The sequence below is a fragment of the Podarcis gaigeae genome, assembly GCF_964106915.1.
Source record: "Podarcis gaigeae genome assembly, chromosome: 8".
Classification (NCBI taxonomy): Eukaryota; Metazoa; Chordata; class Lepidosauria; order Squamata; family Lacertidae; genus Podarcis; species Podarcis gaigeae.
In genome coordinates this window covers 4,094,757-4,113,015 of record NC_139684.1, presented here as the reverse complement: position 1 = coordinate 4,113,015, position 18,259 = coordinate 4,094,757, and the positions used below count along the sequence as shown (strand labels likewise).

General features: G+C 46.0%; 1 protein-coding gene and 1 long non-coding RNA gene across 4 annotated transcripts in view; both read right to left on the bottom strand.

The window, feature by feature from the left end:
* Nucleotides 1-5,230, bottom strand: part of LOC310851174 (tetraspanin-15-like) — an 83,708-nt gene extending 78,478 nt beyond the window's left edge. For 2 of the 3 annotated variants that reach the window (XM_083753397.1, XM_083753396.1), the window contains exon 1: nt 5,036-5,228. In XM_083753397.1, the coding sequence (XP_083609523.1) occupies nt 5,036-5,119 (84 nt within the window). In that variant the 5' untranslated portion in view covers nt 5,120-5,228. Of the gene's footprint in view, nt 1-5,035 lie in introns of all 3 variants that reach the window. The other variant, XM_083753395.1, reaches the window with a different exon arrangement.
* LOC310851240 overlaps nt 1-18,259 on the bottom strand; it is a 984,470-nt gene that overhangs the window by 608,597 nt on the left and 357,614 nt on the right. The gene's annotated exons all lie outside the window — the stretch shown is intronic.

The window sequence follows — 18,259 nt, the reverse complement described above, 5'->3', positions numbered from 1 at the left end:
TGACCAAACTGCGGGAGGCAGCGGAAGACAGGAGTGCCTGGCGTGCTCTGGTCCAGGGGGTCACGAAGAGTTGGACACAACTAAACGACTAAACAGCAGCAGCAGTAGTTAGCCACCTAGGTTCTAAATACTTCTCTGTTGCAGTTTCTCACCACATTGAATCCTCAGAATCACTTTGTCCAATAAAGCAGATCCATGCCATTATTCACGAAGTCACAGAATGTGACTGTTACAAAGCCAGCTGAGAGAGAAAAGGCACCTTGACACGTTCCAAAGTACAGATAGCTTCTGCAGGCAACCAATCAGGCAGTGAAACAGGCCCATGTATCCGTGGTACAACATCATTCTCATTTAATTCTACTGTACTAAAGGATTCAATAAGATTGAATGGGACCTGACTAGAATTTTCTCTTGAGGGAATACATTTCTCATGGAGCAGATTTCAACATTCAACTACAGCTCAAGGTACAAGTAGAATTATTAGGAGCGATCACAAAGAAGTACAGCATTTACTCAAAGGCTTCTGTTCCACTCCTTACCGGCATCCTTTCATGAAGTTCATGCAGACAAGCCTGTCATACTATTAAGCTTTGTACTATTAACAAAAGCTTCTTTGTCACCCATCCATATCAAGCAGTGACATGAATAACGGCATACAGCTGGTTTTACTGAACAGCGAGCTTCCGAAGAATACCTCACTCTTGCAAGAAACAAGAGACTTGCAATTTACAGAGAAATGTTCAGAGGTGGCCTTCTTGACAAGGAGGGTACGACACCAGTTACTCTACATACAACTACCAGCTCACCTCCAAAGTTTTTACAGTCTCAACCAGCAGTGGACTGATTTATAACTGAAGTTTGTGATCAGCTGGCAGGCATGAAGCCGCCTTTGGACTGAACCACTTCAGTTTGCAGGGGAACAAATGCGTGTTTGGGTACATTCTGCTTGTGGGCATCCCATGGGCATCTGGTTGACTGTGGGAACAGAGCACTGGCCTGATTCGGCTCTTCTAGTGCTCTTATGCTCATCTGCATGAGACAAGCAGGTCAGGGAGAAAGACTAGCCTCTCCGCCTTCCAAAATGCTCGCTTCCTCAATTTGTACCCATAGTGGCTGGAGTTAATGGGAGTCATAATCCAAAGCATCTGGGGGCGCCAGGCTGCCTGAATTACACCAACCTTGGAAAGGTGGGGCAGTTAAACTAGCAGGAAAAAAGCAGGGAGGGCAGGTCCACCTTCCAGTCCAGAAGCCAAGGAGGTGATAAGCCTCAACAGCTTCTGAAGGAAACAAGCTTGCTCAGCACCTCTTGACAGATTCGCCTCCCTGCCTCTTCAGCCCTACCAGACCCATCAGACAAAGGAAGAGGTGATGTCCCCACTGTGGAAGGACATGTGGATCCAGAATTGGGCTCCACAGTCACTTACAGACTCATTGTTAAAACCGTGTTTATGGAAGACAATCTTACTCGGCTACGAGTGATCGCCAAAGAAGGAGAAGGAGGAGAGGCCAAGTGCTTTAGCCCAGTGCTCCCTTGTTAATTTATGGAATAGTCCAGATTACTTCTTGATTTATGGAGGAACAGCTGGAGGGGCTCAAACCTATGGGGAGTCATGACCCTTCTCCATCTGGAATCCCTGATGTGCAGCCCTCATCCGTAGGGCCATCAGCAAAGGGCAACCAAAAGGAGGAAGAGGATGGAAAGACTCCCCAAGGAAGAAAGGTTGAAGCATTTGGGACACTTTAGAGAAAAGGTGAGTAAGAGGTGACATGAAATAAGTTTTTAAAACTATGCATGGCATGGAGAAAGTGGAGAGAGCAAAGTTCTGCTCCCACTCTTGCAACACTAGAAATTGGGGACATCCAACAAAGCTGAATGTTGGGAAGTTCAGGGCAGATACAACCAAGTTCTCCTTCACGCAGCACAGGGTTAAACTATAGACCTCACTCCCCCAGGATGGCCACCAATGTAAATGGCTTTAAGGGCTATCCGTGGCTGAAGCCGGGGTGACTATGCTCTGTTCCCACTGATGGAGGAAGTAATGCTTCCAAAACCACAAGAGAGGACAGTGCTTGGGTCCTGCTTGTGGGTTTCCTACAGGTATCTGGTTAGCCACCACAAGAACAGGGTACTGGACTAGATGGACTCTTGGCTTGATTACGTTCTTATGTTCAGTGAGGAGGAAAATGCACCCACCTGATCAGACGCCATTTATCCTTTGCCCTGGCATTGAAACTGACACCAGGGGCAGAGGCAGAGAAAGGTGGGTGCGGTGGGTGTGGTCCACCCCAGGTGCCATCCCTGAGGTGGGGTGACATCGCCACCCCACCCACAACACTTGCCGCTGTTGGTGCACCCCCAGGAGGCTCGCAGCAGTTGGCGCACCCCCCAAGACACGCCCCCTGCATCCCTGGGACGCTTGCCCCGCTCCACGGGCAGCTAGTCCTGCCCCCAGAGTGCATGTCGCTCTGGGCGCCGGAGCAGCTAGTTCCACCTCTGACCGGGGGCAAACCTTGGTAAAATTCGAGTGCAAATTAGATCCTGGACTTTCTTTACCAAAATCTTTGGCAAAGAAAATTCCCTTCCTTTGATAGCTCCAGTTGCCAGAAGGAGGTGTACAAGACACCATCCAACCACCTTTGGGACTCCACTCTGATTTGCATTATGTGAAGCAAAACTCAAATGTTGCAGTATGGTCTGAACATACACAAAGTTAGGCATGATTTTCTCAGCCAGTCCGTCGTTCTTCCCCAACAACTGGTACTCAGGATACTACCCCTGTACACAGTTCCTTTTAGCAAAAAGCCCCATGAATTTTAAAACTTTTTCAAGCTCTCTAAGCCAGTGGCCATCAACATAGCTTAAGGCGGCAAATTCCACAAGTTATTTATGAATTGTCTGAAGAGGAACTGGTAGTTACACCATTGTTTTAATTACAGTTCCCTAGACAAGGTGGGGCTGTTCTCCCACAAGTGCACACATGTTCATTCAGAGGCTCAACTGCCTAAGAATCAGTCTAAGCTTTTTCCTGCCAGCCTTGACTGGGGTTTTTTGTTTACCTGTGTGGGGACCTGGAGATCTGAGTCACGACCAAACTGCATTTTTACTGGAGATTACATTGGTGCATTTTATTATGGTACCCTCTCTGATATCACATGGTGATGAAAGGCGAATTAGAAAATACATTAAATAAATAAAAATAAAAATGAGCAGCTTTCCTTATAATGAGCTGGGGAAATGTGTTAGTGGAGGGGATGAAACTGTGGCCAGCAGATCAAAGAGTAACTCATTTATTACAAAATACATTTTTTGTGGACGTGCAGAGTTATCCTGAGTTGCAGGAATATGTGCACACACCAGTACAGTGGTACCTCTGGGTGTGAATGGGATCCATTCCAGAGCCCCGTTTGCATCCTGAAGCAAACGTAACACACAACTGTGCGTCTGCATGTGCGGCATTTCTCCGCTTCCGCGCATGACATCATTTTGAGCGTCTGCGCATGCACAAGCAGAGAAACCTGGAAGTAACACACTCTGTTACTTCCGGGTCACCGCGGATCACAACCCAAAAATGCTTAACTTGAAGCGTATTCATCCTGAGGTATGACTGTATATGTGTATAATAAAGGAAGGGTCAGAATGCAGAGGTAGAGCATGCAGAAGGTGGCTACACTTCACAGGGAGGGCTGGAATAGAAATAGCGCCACTTCCAGCGAGTGTGGACAGTGCTGTGCTAAACACACCCAGTGGTCCACTTTGGGGTGTTCACATCAGCGTCTTGAAACGCAGGGAGGTTATTTCCTCCTGCTGTGCTTCAAGCCACATCTGCATGGCACTGTTCACATCAGAGAAGGAGTGGGCAAGTATTCACTAGGTGCACATGAGATTTTTGGTTCCCCTGCCCTTGCAACATGCCCCCCCATCCTATTCAATAAGCTATCATCTGCATAAGCAGGACAGCTGTTAGGGTATGTTCAGATTACAGTGGTACCTCAGGTTACATACACTTCAGGTTACAGACTCCGCTAACCCAGAAATATTACTTCGGGTTAAGAACTTTGCTTCAGGATGAGAATAGAAATCGCGCGGCGGCAGCTGGAGGCCCCATTAGCTTAAGTGGTGCTTCAGGTTAAGAACAGTTTCAGGTTAAGAACAGACCTCCGGAACAAATTAAGTACTTAACCTGAGGTACCACTGTGCTGCTTATTCCACATACAGTTTTCTAGTTAGATTGCACCTGGGGTTTTTTGGGGGGGGGGGGGCGGGTTGAGGAGAAACCACATCAGGCAGCCGTATTTCCCAAGAAGCAACAGGATCCTTCTGGATTGTGGTTAATGTCGTGTAAATGCAGCCGCCCAAAACATTCCTGTTTATATCTCTCTCATAAAGAGCACAAACTGGTGATACTTAATTCTCCTCCTCCCCATTTTATCCTCACAACAACCCTGTGAGGTGGGCAGGGAGTGATGGCCCAAAGGGAGCTTCATGGCAGGAGGGGATTTCGCCAACAACGCAGAACGTGGACATATCTCTGCTTCAGTTTATTGCTGATTTTGATCTTTTAAAAATGTTTCAAATGGCTGCTAACCGTTTCTACCAATAATGTTATCGTTTTATTCTTGTCTGCAAAACAATCCAACAGTATATAATTCTAAAGAACAGAGAAAATCAACGCGGCTTCCAAGCCAGCCGTGGGAACGCACTGGCTGCGGGCGGTCTAAGGCCGCTTCTTTTCTTCCGCTCCCACACGGTGGGGGCCGAGGGGGGGGAGCAGCGGCGCCAGAGGCCCGCAAAGGCGATGCTGGAAGATGCAGAGACCAGAAACCCAACCCCCGGGGGCTGAGAGGCGGCGGCGGCGCGGGGGGGGGGGCGTATATACAGCAAAGCCCCCCCCCCCCCCGCGCTGCAGGCTGCAATGGAGGAGCGGCCTGCCCGAGACAAAGGGCTGGGTTTGGTCCCCGGCCTGGGGAGCCACGAGGCGGCGGAGGAGGAGGAGGAGGGCGAGAGCCGCCTGGAGCGCGGCGCCGAGTCACCTACCGAGAAGAGGGTGGCGTACGCCGAGAGCGCGAACTTGAGGCAGTAGTAGTAGAGCAGCGAGTCTCGCCAGCCCTCGCCGCCCATGGCTCCGCCGGCGCGCCTTTCCGGGGGAGGCCGGCCAGCGGCGCGCCTCCATCCAGCCGGGAAAGGGACCTGGGTCGCCGCCGCCGCCGCCCCCTCGCCCCCCCTCCCGCACCTGCCGCTCCACTTTCTCTTTCGCCTCGCCAGCGGCGCGCCCCGCCCACTTCCGCCCCGCAAAAGTGAAAGCAATTAAAGGGCCCGGCGCGGCGCGTCCCTGGGCTCCCTTGCGCCCTTGGCCCTTAAGGCGCTGTGTCGGCGCTACCCGCCAAAATAGGCGCAGATTGAGAAGGACCGGAAGCTTCTCTCCCCATGAAGCACACACAAAAATCAAGTTGTGTGTTGTTGTTTTTTTTAAAAAAATAATATTTATTGAAATTTCCAAGAAAAAAGAAAAAAAGGGGAAAAAAGAAAATTACATAGTCCAAAAAAAGAAAAAAGTACAAAATACAGAAAAAAAAGAAAAACAAGGACAAGTTAAAAACAAATCCCCTTTTCTCTGTCTTATAATTCATTTACTTATTTCCATGACTTCCTCACACCTCCCTCCTTTGTATTCCAATTCAAATAATTAGTTCAGCAAATTTTCCCCTTTGTTTTATCTTAGTTCTTTATCTTAAACATATTATATCATTCTATTTTTCATCTAATTATCAAGCCATTTTTTGCATATTCCTTTTTAACCCTATTGTTAGAAATCACTTCATTTCATCCCTACTTCATTTTAACATCCATTGATTTTACACTGATTCTGCAAATAGTCCTTAAATTTCTTCCCATAAAGTTTCAAAATTTAAACCATATTTATGCCTAACTTCTTCAAACCTTTCTACTAATGCCAATTATTTCCTTTCCAACAAATTCCCTGTAATTTCATTAATATCAAATTAATTCCAAAAATAAATAGAAATTCTCAAATTTTTATCCAACGTCCCTTCTTCCTGGTTTCGGGATATGTCAGTCCTTTCAAGTCTCACATCCAGTCCAAAAAAATCAAGTTGTGTTTTGTGCCCTCTGGAACTTTTACGGGTTGCCTGCGTTTAGCATTTCAATTTTGACACCACCACAACAGTGTTTCAGCTACACTTTTATGCAGGTTCTGCTGGCAGGCGCAAATTTGTGACGCGCTCTGCACTACACGTGTAGATGTCCAGAGAAAAATGTCTGAATGTGAATGGCTCCATAGAGCAAAGGGCCTTTACTGGGAGGCTGGTCAGGGATGGTATTAGCTATGTTCCTTCCTGATGGGAAAATTCCCACTAGAAGGCCACAGAATTCTCTTCAAGCAGCAGGTGAATACAATGTATCAGTTGAAGATGGTTGTAAAAAGTCGGTGCTAGAACAGCCACATCTTCCTATTTGCACTTTTGTCTCTTGTGTTTTGCATACGCTCTGGAATGAGATTGGCCTTCCAATAAATTGAATCTGATATCTTTCATTTACTTCTATCCGTGCAACGTTTTTCTTTGCCTTGCTCAATCCGTTTCAAAGACCAGCACATATTTCCTGGGTTTATAGTTACATAAGAAGCTGCCTTCTAGCAAGTCAGACCATGATCCTTAAAGCTCATTGTCATTTGCTGAGTGGCTAAATCAGCAAAATGCTAAAGCCCTGAGCTATGTCAGCTTTAAGGGGCCCCATAGCACTGCCCTCCCTAAAATGTGCAAGAAAGGACAATGCAAATAGCAACTGAATGGCAAGAATGATCTAGCTGCAGGAGATAGATAGATAGAGGGAGAGAGAGATTTAAAAATGCAATATGACAAATGATTGTGAAGCCATTAGATATTTATTTCTCCGATCAGAGCAATAATGTCTGTTTTAGAGCCTATTTTCCCTGTTTTTTACTTTTTATTTTTTAAATGAATCATGGTAAGTCTTTCAGGGAGGAGGTGTATTTAGGTGCCTTTCATAGTCTGATGGCCTAAACAATAGATTATTTAGCTTTCCCATAAATCTAGCACTACTGGCAGTAACTGCAGAGGGTCCTGGGACAGAGGTCCTTCTGAGCCCAACTTGGAGATTCTACAGCTAACCTGGCACCTTCTGCATGCCAAGCAAGGCACCCTCCACCAAGATTTGCCCCCTGGACTTTTCCCCTGCAGGAAACAAACAATTGGTAGTACTGAGTATGCTGCAAAGGCATGAGAAACTCAGATTCCATTTTTTATGTATATGTCAGGTTCTCTAACAAATCAGAACTGGTTAAAGAACACGAAGCAGAAAGCAGTAATAAACAAACATTTCTCATAATGCAGGTGTGTACCTTCAGCAGTCAGTATTGCAACCTGGGCTTTTCAACATAGAATCATAGAATCACAGAGTTGGAAGGGACTCCAAGGGTCATCTAGTCCAACCTCAGCTTAAGGATCCATGGCAGATGGTCAACCTCTGCTTAAAAACCTCCAAGAAAGGATAGTCTACAACCTCCCAAGGGAGACCATTTCACTCTCAAACAGCTCTTGCTGTCAGAAAGTTTTTCTAAATGTTTAGTCAGAACCTCCTTTCTTGGAGCTTGAAGCCCTTGGTTCGAGTCCTACCTCCCAGAGCAGAAGAAAACTAGCTTGCTCCATCTTCCATGTGACAGCCCTTAAGATCAGGCTTCCTCGGCCCTCCAGGTGTTTTGGGGCTACAACTCCCATCATCCCTAGCTAGCAGGACCAGTGGTCAGGGTTGATGGGAATTGTAGTCTCAAAACATCTGGAGGGCCTTGAGGAAGCCTGCTTTAGATATTTGAAGATGGCTATTATATCTCCTCTCAGTCTCCTCTTTTCTAGGCTAAACATACACAGCTGCTTCATGCTCCTCATAAGGCTTGGCTTCAAGACCCTTGATCATCCTAGTTGCCCTCTCCTGCAGACATTCCAGTTTGTCAACATCCTTCTTAAATTGTGGTGACCAGAACTGGACACAGTATTCCAGGTGTGGTTTGACCCAGGCAGAATAGAGTGGGTCTATTACTTCCCTTGATATGGGCACTAGACTTCTGTTGATGCAGCCTAGGGTAGCATTCACTTTTTTTCCTGCTGTTGAATTACACTGTTGATTCATGTTAAGCTTGTGGTCCACCATGACCCCTAGATCCTTTTCACATGTACTCCTAGTAAGCCTGGTGTCCCCCATTCTATATTGGTGCATCTGGTTCTTCCTGCCTAAGTGCAGAAACTTACATTTGTCCCTGTTGAAATTCATTTTGTTAGCTTGCACCCAATTCTCCAATCTTCAAGTTCTCCAAGTTCATAAATGTACAGAAAAGAAAAGGTTGATCCCATGGGGCCCCTCCAGGTAGGGTGTGTGTATATATATATATATATATATATATATATGCTTTCGTAGATTTTCACGGGTACAGGAATGCAGGTTTTGGTGTCCTCGGGTGTCTTCCCGTGTAAAAGTTGGGGTGTCTAGGCGACGTTTCGACGAGGTCTCACTCGTCATCTTCAGGCTGGTGCTTTCGGCTTCTTGTTACTGGAACAGAGCGGGATCTCAATGTTTGAGTTCCTATAAATACTGTAGAGGGGGTGTGGTGTCTAGCCTCCAATGTTCTGGGCAGAGAGGAAGTTCCCAGGCTAGTGTGCCTTTTCTTCTTTTGTTCCTTAATTACTTGAGAGATACCTTGAGTGATTTCTTGAGTGATATCCTGAGTACCACTTAGGTGGGTCATTAGGTGTGGATTAGTTGCTAAAGTCTTTGTGTCTTGACCTCTTGAACTTTGTGAAGAGTTTTCCTGAGAAGATGGCTGTATTGCACTTAGTTGTGCTTTGGCTTGGCTTCGTGTATAGGGGCGAGCTGTGGTTTTGTGGCTTGTGTCAGCCAGATCTGTGTAGGGATTGCAGGGGGGTGCAGCATCCGGAGGTGCCACCATGGATTGGCTACTGGATGGTGTCAGTAATTCATCTGTGGAGAGGGTCTGGGTTTGGGTCTGGTGTGGTTGATTGGTGTTGGCGTTCTGTGTGCCTCTGGATCTGGTGTCAGTTTTTGTGGGGAGGGCTAATTTCCAGATGTCTGGCAAGCGGGATGTGTCGTCACGCTTGTTCATGTTGTGAGGGTGTTTCTCTATCTCGATGGCTTCCATGATTATATATATATATATGCTTTCGTAGATTTTCACGGGTACAGGAATGCAGGTTTTGGTGTCCTCGGGTGTCTTCCCGTGTAAAAGTTGGGGTGTCTAGGCGACGTTTCGACGAGGTCTCACTCGTCATCTTCAGGCTGGTGCTTTCGGCTTCTTGTTACTGGAACAGAGCGGGATCTCAATGTTTGAGTTCCTATAAATACTGTAGAGGGGGTGTGGTGTCTAGCCTCCAGTTGGAAAATCCAGTTGGAAAACCAAGGGATCTATGAAATACCCTGCAAAGTCTGCCCAGCCACGTACATTGGACAAACAAACAGACGAATAAATGCACGTATCGCAGAACACAAGAATGCCGTCAAAAAAGAAGAAAAAACTTCCTCTCTTTTCCAACACATGAAAGAAACAGGACACGAAATTAATTTTGCAGATTCCAAATTGCTCTTTAACACGGAACATCACCACAAGAGAATAATCATGGAAGCCATCGAGATAGAGAAACACCCTCACAACATGAACAAGCGTGACGACACATCCCGCTTGCCAGACATCTGGAAATTAGCCCTCCCCACAAAAACTGACACCAGATCCAGAGGCACACAGAACGCCAACACCAATCAACCACACCAGACCCAAACCCAGACCCTCTCCACAGATGAATTACTGACACCATCCAGTAGCCAATCCATGGTGGCACCTCCGGATGCTGCACCCCCCTGCAATCCCTACACAGATCTGGCTGACACAAGCCACAAAACCACAGCTCGCCCCTATACACGAAGCCAAGCCAAAGCACAACTAAGTGCAATACAGCCATCTTCTCAGGAAAACTCTTCACAAAGTTCAAGAGGTCAAGACACAAAGACTTTAGCAACTAATCCACACCTAATGACCCACCTAAGTGGTACTCAGGATATCACTCAAGAAATCACTCAAGGTATCTCTCAAGTAATTAAGGAACAAAAGAAGAAAAGGCACACTAGCCTGGGAACTTCCTCTCTGCCCAGAACATTGGAGGCTAGACACCACACCCCCTCTACAGTATTTATAGGAACTCAAACATTGAGATCCCGCTCTGTTCCAGTAACAAGAAGCCGAAAGCACCAGCCTGAAGATGACGAGTGAGACCTCGTCGAAACGTCGCCTAGACACCCCAACTTTTACACGGGAAGACACCCGAGGACACCAAAACCTGCATTCCTGTACCCGTGAAAATCTACGAAAGCATATATATATATATATATATATATATATATATATATATGGGTGGCAGGTGTATTCTGCAACATGGCATTGATACAACACACTAGAGCTAGGTTTACACTGGACCATTTGTTCTGCAATGCTTTCCTACTGTTATTACATTACTGCTTTCTGAAGGGGCACAACAAATGTGGGGCAAAAAAGAAGTAAACTGGAAGATTTGTGATGTAAAAGGATTTCAGCACGAAGTTACAGGACGTACATTGATTAGAAACAAAGCAGTGAATCGGGCTAGGGAAGAGGCATAGGTGTCTCCCCTCCTCCATGGTCTCTCAGAACCAGAATAGACATGAAGCAGGAGGAGCAAAGACAGACATGCAAGCACAGTCTCCAATTGCTCAGAAAAAACCCTGGGGAGGAGGAGACATAGGGGAGGAGGGGAACATTAGGCTTGGCAACTGATCAATAAGGCAAGACCTACCAGGGATGAGTTCCTGTGTTCGTTAGGCCTGTGCAGACCCTGTTCTTGCTAATAAAGAGTTAACTCCAAAGTGTGTGGTGTGATTTACTGCTGGCTTGCTCCTGCCGCAGGAGGTGTGGATGAGGTCTATTCCTATTGGAATTTGCAAAGAACAAATGACTCAAGCAGGGGTGCCAACTTGAATGGGGTGGGCAGGTAATCCCAAGATGTGGTGTGCACACACCATTTGAATAGCAATGCCCATAAACTTGGGGGGAGCCCCCTCAAATATTTTATTGGGGAGGCAAAGGGACCTTGACCCCTGTGAGTTGGCTCCTATGGCCTCAATCATTCTCACCTGGAGCAAATGGATTTGTATGGACTATGCATCTCTCTTTTTCAGGAGACAAAGTTCACTCACATTACCTCCTCTTAGGCAACTAAGGACTTCACCTGAGAGGGAAAAGGCAATTTTCATCAAAATGAATTTGGACTGGATGAGCATATTAAGGGAATAACACCCACCTAGAAGATTTCACTGGAAATAGCAAGTTTGCCTTTCCCCCTTGTTGTCTAAGAGGAAGCTGGCATCATTGCAATGACACAAGGATTATTTAGGGCTAGTTTCTTCTACTTAAATGCTACCTTTGGGGAGGGGACAGGAGGGAGAAAAACAAGCTCAGCTAGATTTCCTTTAATCAAAATGTAATTGTAGCTTTCAGTCATGATTGGAGCAGGCGCAAGACTGTCCCTGGCATTCACAGGCAGAGTCTCAGGCATTTGATCAGTAAATGCCACCAAGCCTGGTATAGTATATGGAACAGGAGCTGTAAAGTGGTGGTTTGCTATCTGCACCTGGCATCCAGGTGTAAAGGAGGAAACCATGGGGGACTGTCTTGCATTTGAAGGAAATGCTGCATGTGTGATGCCACCTGAATACGGATGTAGACAGTGATTCCCAATAGAAAAAACAATGGTTGAAATGGGCAGCGGGTGGCACCTTGTCAGATCTGAATTCTGCTGAACGGTGAATGAACACACAGCCTTTGTCCCTCCTGGCTCAGCACATGGGGAGGGAATGTCCTGTACAGTTTTGCTGAGATTTCTCTCTTCCCTCTCTCTCCTGTGCAAGGTCCCAGAGCCTTGGGAGGGGCCAGCAGCACCATCTCCTAGCAAGCTGGAATTGAGAAGCAACAGTGACCACGGCTGCCAGTGGAAATCAGACTGCCTGGCACACGGGGAGGATGCATCCCCTTTCCCTCGGCCTCGGTCCTGCATACCTGAAGGAGCGTCTCCACCACCACCATTCAGCCCGGACACTGAGGTCCAGCGCCGAGGGCCTTCTGGTGGTTCCCTCGCTGCTAGAAGCCAAGTTACAGGGAACCAGGCAGAGGGCCTTCTCAGTAGTGGCGCCCGCCTTGTGGAACGCCCTTCCAGCAGATGTCAAGGCAATAAGCAACTATCTTATCTTTAAAAGACATCTGAAGGCAGCCCTGTTTAGGGAAGTTTTTAATATTTAATGCTGTATTGTTTTTAAAACTTGATTGGAAGCCGCCCACAGTGGCTGGGAAAACTCAGCCAGATGGACAGGGTATAAATAATAAATTATTATTATTATTATTATTATTATTATTATTATTATTATTATTATTATTATTATTCCCTCTGTCACACTCTGCCACGTCACCCAGAGGGGTGTAGTGGTTTGAGTGCTGGGCTAGTGCAGCTGGGAGATCAGGGTTGCAGTCCCCACTGAGCCAGGCACGGCCTCGGCCTACCTCACAGGGTTGTTGTGGGGATTAAATGAGGGGGGATAGAACCATGTACACCACCTTGAATGGCTTGGAGAAAAGGTGGGCTATAAATTGCAATAATGAATAAGGTGGGTGGGTGAATGACTTGAGCTTGCTTCTTGCCCCATCACTCACCTGCGAGCTTGGCAGGCATGGGAGAGGTGTGGGTGGGCCTGGACTCTGAGTAGTAGGGGGGTCCCACCAAGGGCATGTCCCCAAAGAATCCTGGAAGCAAAGCGGTAATTTGTTAAGGGCCTCCCAACAGCTTGGTGTAAGTCAAGGTGTGAATGTGACCCTAGAAAAAGCAGCTCCCCTGACTTTCTAAATGGTTAAATGCCATGCCAAAATTCTAAATGAGAGGATTCCTGCCCACTCCAATGATTAAAAGTGCTCCCCTTACCTTAGTCTTCATTGCAGAAGGCAGAAAGAGAAGAACTTCAAATTTATTTTTAAATGACTTCCCATTAATTCCACTTTTATTGCTTTTAAACCTCAGATGGCAGAAACACAACCACTTTTGTTCTAACTGAGTTTGGTAAAGTTATTTCCAATCCAATGATCTTAAAAAATTAGTCATTCTAGGGTGTGTTTTTTTTAAAAAAAAATATTGTTGGAGTCTGAGCTTTATTGGCTTGCACATTTTGGTCAGAGTAATATGAAGCTTTGGTAGATAAAATCTGAATACTTCTGATCCATTAAAGCTCAGTTATTATATTAAACTGTGAGACAGAGTAACTATTCTCTGACTTGAATGGTGCATATTGAGTTTTCGTAAGCTCTCTAGTGGAATACAAACGCAAAACAGCTTCAAAGGTGTAATTCTATGCAAGTTTCCTCTTGTGTTCAGGCAGTGAGCCGTGTTCCAAGCATCTTCTTCGGACTTGCAGAAGGTTGAAGGTGCTTCTTGCTCAATGGTTGAGCTTCACCTATTAAAAAGGATGCCTGGTGATGAGTCATTGATAGGGTAACAAGGTGGACTTCCCTGGGGAGAAAGTTTCAGAGCATCAGCGTGGCCATGAAGAATGGCTTCTCCAGAAAGGACTGGAGACACTCATCGTGCCATGCCCCCCCCCAGACCCATTTCCCTACAAGATGCTTCAAAAGGACACCATGGTTTATGTATTGAAGCTGCTCAGAAATCCAGATGTTCTTGGCCTAGATCACCTACTAGAGTGACTAAGGTGCTGTTTCATAACTGGGCCTGGAGCCAGATTAAAATGGATATAATTTTAATTCATGGAGGAGAAGGCTATCAATGGCTACTAGCCATGATGGCGATATTCTGCCTCCACAGTTGGAGGCAGCAATGCTTCTGATACCAATTGCTGGAAACTGCAGAAGAGGGGAGGGCTATTATACTCAGTTCCTGCTTGCAAGTGTCTCTTCAGGACCCCTGGTTGGCCACTCTGAGAAACAGCATGCTGAACTAGATGGGGCACTGCCTGACTGAGCAGAGTTCTTCTTATGTTATGAACCACTGATTCCTAGCACACACCTTTCCCGTTCTCTTCTCTAACACTCTTATGTGCATGCGCCCACCCACCACCTATCACAGTCTTCCAGTCGCTGTCCCGTCCACTCTGTGACTTTTTCTCCATCTCTCCTCCCTACTGGCTTGCTCTCTCCACAGCTTTCTTACCGCATTCCATCTTGATTTCTGACTCCTTGGCTTTCAAGTCTGGGATGGGTCACATGCTGCTGTCAGGTCTCCCAAAGGCATCTGATTGGCTGCTATGAAAATAGCATGCTGGATGAGAATGGGCCTCTGGTCTGATCCGGAAGGCTTTCCCTACATTAATATGTTCAGTGATGAATAGGCACCACCACCATTACAGCCTCGCCCCAGCTCCCCAGAAGGCTCCTAGAGCTTTCTCATTACAAGGAAAAATAAAACCCTGTAGTAGCTGTGCATTAGACCATTGCTGAAAAGAACATGAAACATGATGTTCCTACGGGTGAGAGGAGATATTTGCTCTTCTAGGTTCCTGAAAGGGGGGGGGGGAGTGAGATGAGAAAAAAGGGGTGTTTTGGATCTAGCCAGGTTTGCTACTCTAATTAACAAGAGTGCTGAGCTAAAAGCATTTGGTGTTTCTAGCTGTCATCAGGAAGTACTTATGAGTAGGAAATATGAGGTTGCTTTTTTTCCAGAAGATGCAAGTTATGAAAACCTAATGGCTCCTGCTGATACAGAGTGAACAACTGCAGAGAACAGGTAACTAATCACTCCATTCCCTTGACCATCTTGGTTGCTCTTTCTGAGATCTTGCATATATGATAGTGTTATGCTTTTCCTAATTCTCTGAGTGGTGAAACAATCCAACAACCCTTACCCAGGTTTGGTTTTCTGTGGAATGAGGTATTTGGAGGTTTATTGGCATTTTATAACAATGTATATACAGATGGGAGGCACACAGCTTAATCAGGCCTCCAAAATCCTTTGTCTCAGCATTAGGATGAGATCTTGGGGTTGTAAAGGACAGCTCAATGAAGATGTTGACCTACTGGGTAGCAGCTATGAAAAAGGCAGATTCCATGCCACGGATTATTAGGAAAGGAGTTATAAAACCGCCTTCCAACTTTTGCAGAATAAGTTGCTTGCTAGGTGCTCTCCATGGTGCTGCAATGACCAACATGAACTTGCTGCCTTGCTCAGTGGATTCCTGTGCTGATCAGAGCAGCACAAACCCTAAGGCCCCTCAGCTGATATAACTTCATTAGAGGTTTGCACCCAAAACAACTTAAAATGCATTGATTCATCTGTCAGCATTCTGAATCCCTATCCATTTAGCACAACATTTCTCAAGATGAGTCTCTGATTGGCTCAGCCCCTTCCTGCAAAGATCCCAGAGGTCCTTGCTACATGGACATAAAGATGAATGCTCTACTACTAGAATGGAATGTTTAGAAGATATTATACATCAAAAGTAAAACCACAGAGGACAACTTTAAGGATATAAATTATTGGCCACACTTTGTTAATTCGTCATTTGGCTAACAGCTATCAGTCATTCCCATAATTTCTGTGTCCCTTTATCTCAAAAGTGACATTTTACCTCTGGGCTGCTTCCTAAACCAAGCACACGCCACCAGCATCTGTAGGTGGTTTCCCCCATCACACCACTTACAACAGAGCAGTCATGAAGCCCATATGTCCTCAGTATATTCTCTTTCCTGCAGCATGTTTTCTTCCATAACAAATATTGCTTTGACATGAATGGTTCTGCTATCAAGAGGCCTTGACAAAGTCTTCCTGACATTCTAATTTAATTTCTAAAATTAAGAGTAACAACGTAACTGGTAAGCCATCAGCTAAGACAGCAGCTCAGGGATATATATACTGCTGCCAGACCTCTTTGTATGGATTTTGTTTCCAAATAACTAATTTCCCTTCCATTACATTTTTGGCACTTGATTGCTATATTAGAAGAGGCAGTGGGTGTTAGGAGTACATGCAAATACAACAGACAATTTGCTAGTAATTTCAACACCCTGGTCAGGCTACTGAGTCTACTCCTCCCTTTCCCTCCCCAGGGGAAAACAAAAATCACAAAAATATGAAATAAGCAAAGGAATTTAAAGCAAAAACAAAAACCCAAGTTAAAAACCCCATGTATTGCTGGTGGAGAAATTTGGTTCAGGTTGGATTTTAATGCAAACCCTTCAGATGACATCAAAACTATCTCCCCCCCCCAACATTTTTTATGTATGCTACAACAGCGGCAAGAATGCTCATCGCAAAGTACTGGAAGACACAAGATTTACCCACTGTGGAAGAATGGCAAATGAAGGTGATCGACTATATGGGTTCGGCTGAGATGACGAGCAGAATCCGAGACAGGGAAGAGAAACGGCGGAGGAAGATTGGAGAAAATTTAAGGACTATTTAAAGAAATATAGCAAAATTAATGAGTGCTAAAATGATGTTGGATTAGAAATTAAGTGGTTAGTAGCAGCAACGGCTAATTTAAGGAGAATAAGCAACATTAAAAGTAAGTTAAAAATAAGGGAAGGATTTGCTGAAAATAAATTTGAAACTGGAATACAGAAAGGGGAGGTATGAGGAAGTCGGGAAAGTAAGCTATAAGAAATTAAGAATTGAACTTATATGTGTTTTATGTTTTATTATGTTTTGTGTTGTGTTTTTTATGTTTTGTTTTGTTATGACAAAATTTGCTGAAACCTTAATAAAAAATATTTTTTAAAAAACAACTATCTCCCCCAACTTGCAACAATGCATAATATGATGCCAATTTTTAACCCCTGCCCAGGTAGCTGCTGGGCAGATGCCCCCACCATCCCATTCTTGTTACTGCTTGGCCAATCTCAACCCCGGATGGGCAATATTAGGATGGCAAGGGCAATAACCTCTTGTCCATCATGTCAAGGCAGCAATGTAACAAATGTGCTATGAGCCCACTGTACTATCTGGCCTGGAGGATGGATTGAAATAGATTGAATAACATTTTTTTATTCCTTTCCAAAACATGATGCAAATAAGAATTCTTTTAGAGGTCTGTACAACGAGGTGGACCTGAACTGGAGACGCACAGTGAAAATGGTTCTTCTGTGTATCAAAGGAGCCTGTCCCGGGCCTGAGCAGAAGCTGGCCAGCTCCCACCCCAAGACAGGAGGCCTCTGTGAAGAAAACCCCAGCCTGCTGTAGAAACATGTTCTGCCTAATGCCTTCGATCATTTAGCTTTTATACACAATGGGGCAGGCTAGACATAAATCCTGGCTTCTCTTATCCACAGATCAATCTGGCCCAGTGTGGGGCCCTGCCTGTGTACTGACAACAGCTGAGTTAAATGAAGTGATTAGGAAGAAGGAAGAGGCCCATCGGCCAGGCGGCTCTTCAGGCTGAATTTGAAAGATTTCCACCTCCCTCTTGGATTATTTTCTGAGTGCTTTGCAGGCAGAATGAGTCACTTCAGGAGGGCTCCCCTCACGCTGTGTTCAGGAAAGCATTAATACCAGTCATTCAGATGCTTAGAAGAGATGCCACAGTGCCAAAAAGCTCTGTTATCTTGCAGAGGGAAAACAGTGGCATTACTGTGCAATGATCAGAGACAGGGGTGCCAACATGAATAAAATTGTGGGGTGGGGGACAGATAAGCTCCGCCCTGCATAATCGATCACATGATGTGATGCACACATTATATTTGAATGGCAATACCCATCAAGCAGGTGGCGCTGTGGGTTAAAGCCTCAGCACCTAGGACTTGCCGATCGAAAGGTCGGCGGTTCGAATCCCTGCGGCGGGGTGCGCTCCCGCTGCTCGGTCCCAGCGCCTGCCAACCTAGCAGTTCGAAAGCACCTCCGGGTGCAAGTAGATAAATAGGGACCGCTTACCAGCGGGAAGGTAAACGGCGTTTCCGTGTGCAGCTCTGGCTCGCCAGATGCAGCTTTGTCACGCTGGCCACGTGACCCGGAAGTGTCTCCAGACAGCGCTGGCCCCTGGCCTCTTAAGTGAGATGGGCGCACAACCCCAGAGTCTGTCAAGACTGGCCCGTACGGGCAGGGGTACCTTTACCTTTACCTTTACCCATCAACCTGGGGGGCTGGCCCCCCCTCAAATATTTTAGGGGGGGCTGGAGACCACTCTGCCCTAGGAGTGGGG